We start from the raw sequence: 8,323 nt of genomic DNA, 5'->3' as shown, positions 1-8,323 counted from the left end.
TGAAAAGGAAAAAAATATATTCAACAGCGAAAATAAGATTGAATCAAACTTATTTAAGAAAATATATCACAAGTTCAAATTTAAGTCATGTAAATGCTCCATTAATGAGCCATGTAAATGCTCCATTAATGTAGAGAGAGAAAAAGAAAGATTGTCAAAGATAGTGGGGAGGTGTAGGGTATTTTTGGAATAAAAGAAAATAGTGGGGAGGTGTAGAATATTTTTGAAATAAATTAAATTAATGGAGAGGTACAAGTCCCACTTGGGGAGGTGTAGGGAGCAACACCCAAATTGTATTTTGCGGGTCAGATTTCAATCCGGCTCATTTAAACCCGGTTCATGCAGGTTCAATATGTGGTCAGCCGGGTTGGCCTACCAACCTACTTACCTAATTTTATTTTATTAAAATTTAATTTTAATTTTATAAAAAGATATTTATTATTATTTTTTGCTTGCAAAAATTATATAATTTTCTTATTTTCAAAATTAATTAAACACCCATGTTGGGAGTAAAATTTGGGAGTCAAATTTGTTTAAATTTGAATTATAGAAAATTTGTAATTTTTTTATTTAAAAAAATTGTAATTAAATATTGTGGTGGATAGGATCGGGTTTGAATTTTTCTGACTCGCTAATAAATGAATCGGATTGGATTGACTCACTAAATGACCAATCCATAGTGGATCAAACCGGATCGAGCCGGATTATCCATTTTTACCACTCTAATAAAAATTATCATATATTTTTTATATGGTTATATAGACTAATATATATTTTATTTTATTATTAGTTTTGGCCTATTCACCTTACGTACAAGTAATTATAAGCATTAAGTAGATATACTGTAGTTCATCTTGTAGAGTACGGACACTATAATTAATATGATAAGGTTTTTTCTAAAAACAGCTTGCTACCTTGGTTTACTATATATAGATGGTAAACTTTCCAAAAGATAAAAAAATTACATAATCATTTATCTCGCATTTTTCACCAAGTGAACACATTTTTATTAAGAGGAAATACAAAATTAATTTATATTACCAAGTTTTCAAGATTTGTAAATAACCTTTTGTTTGGTTTTTTTTTATACAACTTAATTAATTGATTTGATTATTAAAACATATTTCTTATTATTTTATTTTGAGAATCGTTTTTATATGAAAAACGGTAAAACTTTGAAGGGATTGATTTCTTCTTCTAATAAATGCTCACGCAATAAATAAAGAGGAGAAATATATACCGATTTTACATATAAAATTGCAAATAGTTTTATTTCAAACAATAAAAATAACATAATGTAATGAAAAAATTTTAAGAAAAAAAAATAATGTTTGAAACGATAAAATCTTGGATAATTCATAGATATAGAGTGAATATATAATTTTCTTGTAAAAAAAAGTAATTATTTGTTAAAAAATTGTTCGTAGTAGTAGTTGTCAACCAAAGACGTTCTAAATTGCTATCTAGCTTCAATTAATATTTAATGTGTTTTGATGGATATATTTATAACTCATAATAATTTTTAGGATTAAATATGTTTTTAGTCTCTATAATTTGGGGTGATTTTGGTTTTAGTTCCTCTTTCAAACTAACATACAATTTAGTCCTTTCAACTTTAGAAAATTCTGATTTTAGTCATTTTTACCAAAATTTTTTAACTTTATTTGCTGTTTCAAACGCGTTTCTCAGTTAACATTGAAGCAAAAATGTGTCAAATAGTGTAAACAATCCAAATGCTACAATGAAACGTGTTTGAAACAGCAAATAAAGTTAAAAAAAATTGTTAAAAAGGATTAAAACCAGAATTTTATAAAGTTGAAGGACTAAATTGTATATTAGTTTGAAAGAGAGACTAAAATCAAAATCGCCCCAAAGTATAGGAACTAAAAACATATTTAACCTTAATTTTTAATTTATTCAAATATAATTATCATTAATAAGAGTAAATAGTGATTTTAGTCTTTAAAATAGTATCTTTTTGTTGTATAAGTTTCTAAAATTAACCTATTTTTATTATTATACTCCTTGATTAATTGTAAGTCACTAACTTTTTTTATTCTAATCCCAAATTTTTTAAAATTTTAAACTTGTTTTAAACTTGTTCCTACACTTATTTAAATTTTCCTTATTTTTAAGGAGGGTGTTGCTCCCTCCACCTCAGTGGGTCTTGCACCTCCCCACTATTTTCATTTATTTCAAAAATATTTTACACCTTCCCACTATTTTTTTTATTCCAAAAATACCCTATACATCCCCACTATCCTTAACAATTTTTCTCTTTCTCTCTGCATTAGTGGAGCTTTTACATGGTTCAGATTTGAATTTGTGATATACTACAAAATATAAAATAAATTTAGAGAAAACTTCAATATTAGTACTTCTACCATTTCTATTTTATAAAATTAAAAGTTAGATTCAAATACAAAATAATAAGCATAATAATATTAATAGTAAATAGATATATTATTATTATTATTATATACTAACTTTATAATGACGAAAAAACTAAATAAATTCTAAATCTTTAATAAATAACTTTTTTTTTTTATATTTTAAGTATTTAATAATATTTTTATATTATTTATCTAATAAATTAAATATTTTATTCAAGTTATTTGAGTCAAACATGTCGGTGAGTTAAAACATAATATAATGTTAAAAATTATAGATATTATATGTAAAAAAAACACACATATATATAAACATTTTTCTAGAAATTTAGAACAAAATTTTACCATTTATTAAGTAATTTGAAAAGGAAAAAAATATATTCAACAGCGAAAATAAGATTGAATCAAACTTATTTAAGAAAATATATCACAAGTTCAAATTTAAGTCATGTAAATACTCCATTAATGCAGAGAGAGAAAGAGGAAATTGTTAAGTATAGTGGGAAGATGTAGGGTATTTTTGGAATAAAAAAAATGATAGAGATGTGTAGAATATTTTTGAAATAAATTAAAATAGTGTGGAGGTACAGGACCCACTTTGGGAGGTGGAAGGAGTAACACCTTTCAAGGATTAACAGGGTAATTTTAAAGGTTTAATTCATTTAATAAGAGTTATTCTATAACAAAAAGTTTCTTATTACAAACCTAACTTATTTAAACCGAATGGTTCAACATCATATTTAAATAAAATAAATAAAAAGCATTAACTCATTAATGATACAACATATTCAGAAAAAAAAATTATTTTCTTATTTAATGTTGACCACTTAATTTTTCATTAATATTATTTTCATATAATGAAACTAATTTCACTGCTCTGGTTCAAACTTCGATTAAACAACAGCATAAGATAGTAGTTAGAATATTATGTTTCATGTTCTCTCCATAAAATAAACCTTCATGAAAAAAAAAAGTCACACTAAAAAGTTAAGAAAAGTAATTACAACTTTTTTTTTTCTCATGCTTTTTAAGATAATCAAATTTAAGCACAAAAATTAAATAACAATTTGAATTTTGATGGTGGAGTATACCTTCAATTCAAATATTTATCAAATGATTTTAAAAAATAACATTCTTAATTATTTAACACTAAACAATATTTTTTAATTTAATATTCTTGAAAAAAATATAATTACATAAATTTTATAATAAAATATTACAGTAATTTAAAACAAAAATAAAACAAAACAAAACATATTCATATTTATTTGATTTCATACCAATTTCAATTTAGAAACAAACTAAATATTACTCACTGTACAACAAATAATGAATCTTTAAAATCATATTTTAAAATATTAAAATAAATCTACAAAAAAATTAAATAAATAAATATATGTATAGAATATACTAAAAATTTAAGAAAATAATTTCATTTATATATTATATGTGTAAATAATGTGTAAATAAATATATATAAATAAATATATGAATGGATTTTAATATTTCGATAATTTTTTTTAATAATTTTTTTATAACAAAATATATTTTATTAATTTATTTGAATTTATGTTAAAAAAATATTTGAAATAAAATTAATTAGATGAATTTTTCCAAAATAGATTGATGACAAGACCCTCCCACTCTCAACCAAATTTCTCCACACAACTAATTAATTAAGATATATATATTTATATGATGAAATCAACTTGCTCATATCAGAAAAAAAAAATAGCATTCCAATTCCCATTCTCTCCTTTATCATTTCTTCCATAATCGCTGGAAGTAAAAGCCAACATTCCATAACCAAGACACCGACAAAGCTTGTCATAGTTTCTAAGAATTTGAATGGCAGAAGTGAGGAACAAGAAAGTGGTTCTGAGAGACTATGTGGTTGGTTTTCCGAAAGAATCAGACATGAACACTGTCGAAGGAAGAATTATATTGAAGGTTCCAGAAGGTTCCAATGATGTGCTTCTCAAAAATCTCTACCTCTCTTGTGACCCTTACATGAGAATCCTGATGAACAAGGTGGAAAGCATAGATGTGCATCGTCACTACACACCAGCTTCTGTGAGTTTTCAAACTTTTCATTCCTGCACTTTTGTTTCTGCATTTTCTCACAGTTCCATAAATGGTTAATTTCTACCTTTTTCGGTTTCTCACACGCTTTCCTTTCCAGGTAATATAAACGAAGGTATGACCTTATGATTGTATGATTGATCGGTCAAAAATATTTTTTTTTTCCTAAATTTTAAAATATAAAAACTCTTTTATGTATTTAACATAATATAGTATGTAAAAGTTAAAACATGATTAGAAATTATTTTTTATATTATATTTAATTTTATAAATATAATAATAATAATAATAAAAATATTAGTTTTATTATTTTTTATTATCAATAAAAAAATAATCACACATGAGAATAACTATGGAAGATGGAGAATGAATGATACACATGGGAATAAAAGTCATTTTTTTCATTATTCATATTTGTTTTTTATTTTTTATTTTTGAAATATTTTTAAATTAAAATAATTATTTTCTATATATAAAGAAGATCCTTGGTGTTTGCATTTATTTTTTAATTTAATTTTTTAAATAAAATGTTTACACTAAAATAATTATTTTATCAATTTACTTATTTAAGTGATCGTTTATTTAAACTTTAATATTTTTTATTTGACTATTTTTTAAACTTAACTATTTTTGTAATGAAAAACTACCTATAAATAAATAAAAATATATAATAAAAAATTAGATAAATTATTTTTATTTAATGTTATAATTATAATAATAACAATAACAGTAATTTTATTATTTAACAAATGCACCCTAGTAATGCATCATAAAAATGTCATATTAATTTATTATTTGATATATTAAATTTTAACCTTTTCATATTTTAACCTTATACTTTTTTTTAATATGATACACAATGAATTAAAATTAAAGTTTAATATATTTTTTTTAATTGAGTAATTTTTTTTTCATATGCATATGAATTGGGTTGGAGATTAATTAAATCCATTTTTTATTCATTAAAAGAATATTTTTATCATTTTTAATTTATTACACCAATATTTTTAATCTACTAAAATAGAACTTTAATTTGTAATTTATATTAAATTAAATTTTCTTTTGAAAGAGACTAATTCTCCCTAGTATTATCTTTAATAAATATTACAAATGTTAAAATGGATTATTATCCGTAGGATAAGAAAAATTTAATTTTTTTTATTTAATTTACGAATTGAAGGTGTTCCAACCGGATTGAAGATGGATTCATAGGAACCCAGAAACAATAATACTTTGTTATTTCTTTTACAATTTTCTATTATAATTATTTTAGTTTTTTATTATATTAAAAACTAAATACATTTGACTATTTATCTTTTTTATTTTAAAATTTATTTTTATAAATATTAAAAAAATTTGCATTTATAAAATAAAAGAAGTAAAAATATACTTATAATAACTACAAAAATATTGAAATGATGTAAGTAGAAACCAAAGGAATAATTTTAAAGTACAGAAGGAAAGAAAAGCTTAAACATCCATAGCAGAGGTAGTATGAAGTTAAAATATATTTGGTTGATAACATTTGTTATGAAAACTATTGCAGCCATTGGCAGGATATGGTGTGTCTAAAGTGGTAGAATCTGCACATTCAGATTATAAGAGAGGTGATTTAGTTTGGGGATTTACCAAATGGGAAGAGTATAGCTTTGTCTCCTCATCTCAGATATGTTTCAAAATTGAGCACACTGATGTCCCACTTTCCTACTACATTGGAATTCTTGGTATGTATCTTCTCAACAGTTTCAATTTACTTTCATTCTTAGTAAATGATGCAGGTGATGACAGTATGATCTTCATTCATAAAATTGAATGAAACTCAGCAATCTTGCATGCAAGCTTATTGATGTTCTTGCATGGTTTTATATAACTTTGCTGTGCCTTTTGACCCATAACATTTTATTTTCTGATAACAGGTATGCCAGGATTGACTGCTTATGGTGGTTTCTTTGATGTAAGTTCTCCCAAAAAAGGTGACAATGTTTTTGTTTCAGCTGCCTCTGGTGCTGTTGGTCACCTTGTTGGCCAATTTGCCAAGTTGAGTGCTTGTTATGTTGTTGGAAGTGCTGGAAGCACAGAGAAGGTATTTGTACAAATGTTTCTGTTAGATGTCCTATACAAATGATTATTAGCTTCAAAACACTTAGGATATGCATTGTATTGTTCAATTAGCCTAATTACAATAACAACCACCAAAACCTTTTCATTCAATTACAAATCCTCTGGCATTGCAATCCTTGAGGCATGTTGCAGACTTTTCTGGTTTTTTTAGATTGTTGCAGAAATTGAAGTACATGAAGTTTATTTCAGTCAATGCAAGATATTATTATTTAGGCTGAGTATTAGAATTTTTCACTCTGAAAATATATTTTACACTTCAAAAAGGTGTTTTGTTTTCATCAGTAAAAGAAATTTATGAAGAGAATTGTTTTAGAAAGCATTGATAGGGAAACTTTTTTGACAGGAAACATTGTTGTAAAGCAGTATTATGAATAAGGCTAGAAATTCATGCATTAAAATGAATGTCTTGTAACCCAGGTGGATCTGCTGAAGAATAAATTAGGCTTTGATGAAGCTTTTAACTACAAAGAAGAGCCAGATCTCAATGCAACTTTGAAAAGGTTAGGATTTAACAGATTTGTGATAGAGAAATTTTGAGTAAATCTGTTCATGCAATAAATGTTGATGATTGCTGCATGTCAATGTACACATCAGATACTTTCCAGAAGGCATTGATATTTACTTTGAGAATGTTGGGGGGAAGACACTTGATGCAGTACTCCCAAATATGAGACTCCATGGTCGAATACCTGTTTGTGGAATGATATCACAGTACAATCTCACTCAACCAGAAGGTATAACAAATTTGGCACATCTCATATTTCAGAGGCTTAAAATGGAAGGTTTTATTACAACTGATTTCTTCCTTTTATATCCCAAATTTTTGGAGTTTGTCCTTCCTCTTATCAGAGAAGGGAAGATTGTGTATGTGGAAGACATTGTTGAGGGTATTGAGAATGGTCCTGCTGCTTTGGTTGGCCTCTTTAGTGGTCGCAATGTTGGTAAACAAGTGGTTGTTGTTGCTCATGAGTAAAATTATATAGATAGAAACACTGAACCATTTAATCTTTCCTTCTGAATTTTCAATTTCTGTTGGTCATTGAACCTAGTGTTATGTTGTATTTTGTGATTAATAAAACCTCTAGTTTATGAAACTTTGTTACTTCTAATCTGTTGTATGTTTTAAGGTATTTTGAACCTCCTAGTGTTTCATATCTATTCTCATAATGTTCAAAAAGTATTTGGTTAATCAAAATTACATCTTGTAAATACACATTTGTCTTTTGGTTTTCAGTTTTTGGATTCGTGAAAAAAAAGTTTAACTTAGTGGGACATTATAATATTTGAATGGGGGTACTCCCTGTATCTCCCCAATTCCATCCTCCATCCCCCCAATTCTTTTGGATTTTTTTTAAATACAAAAATAACCTTTTTGTTTTTTTTTTTTTACCTTTATACCCCTATTTATTAAAGTTAACCTACCCTGCCTCTTTTACACTCTGAACAGACACAGACTCAAGATTCCCTCCTTCGCGTATTCCCACATCCACCAAAGCTTTCATTTTCAAATGCTCTCTGCAACTCTCACTCTCCCAGTCCTCCTCTGAACTTGTTGTTGCTTTGTGCGGCCTGTTGGTGTGCGGCGGGTGGCGGTGCGGTGAGTGTGTGGCAGTCCGGCGCGGTGCGGAGAGGTGTAGACGTTGGTTTCGTTCTTTTCGTTTCTTCTATTTTTTTTTAATGTATGTAATGTGTAGGATTGGGTAGCTTTCTCTATTGTTGATATTTGGTTG

General features: G+C 26.2%; 1 protein-coding gene across 2 annotated transcripts; it reads left to right on the top strand.

The window, feature by feature from the left end:
* Positions 1-4,122: 4,122 nt before the first annotated feature.
* On the top strand, positions 4,123-7,677 carry LOC106774049 (2-alkenal reductase (NADP(+)-dependent)-like). Of its 2 annotated transcripts, XM_022785879.1 has the most exons (6): positions 4,123-4,463; positions 6,019-6,196; positions 6,389-6,555; positions 7,011-7,093; positions 7,188-7,327; positions 7,443-7,677. In XM_022785879.1, the coding sequence occupies exons 1-6, from the start codon at positions 4,239-4,241 to the stop codon at positions 7,574-7,576; spliced, it is 927 nt and encodes a 308-aa protein (XP_022641600.1). In that variant the 5' UTR covers positions 4,123-4,238; the 3' UTR covers positions 7,577-7,677. The 2 variants fall into 2 exon arrangements, with proteins under 2 accessions (XP_022641600.1, XP_014516347.1); XM_014660861.2 differs by having other exon boundaries at positions 7,188-7,677.
* Positions 7,678-8,323: the final 646 nt, after the last annotated feature.

This window comes from Vigna radiata, chromosome 9 (assembly GCF_000741045.1).
Source record: "Vigna radiata var. radiata cultivar VC1973A chromosome 9, Vradiata_ver6, whole genome shotgun sequence".
Taxonomy (NCBI): Eukaryota; Viridiplantae; Streptophyta; class Magnoliopsida; order Fabales; family Fabaceae; genus Vigna; species Vigna radiata.
The sequence above is the reverse complement of the archived record's forward strand: the minus strand, read 5'-3'. Positions and strand labels throughout refer to the sequence as shown.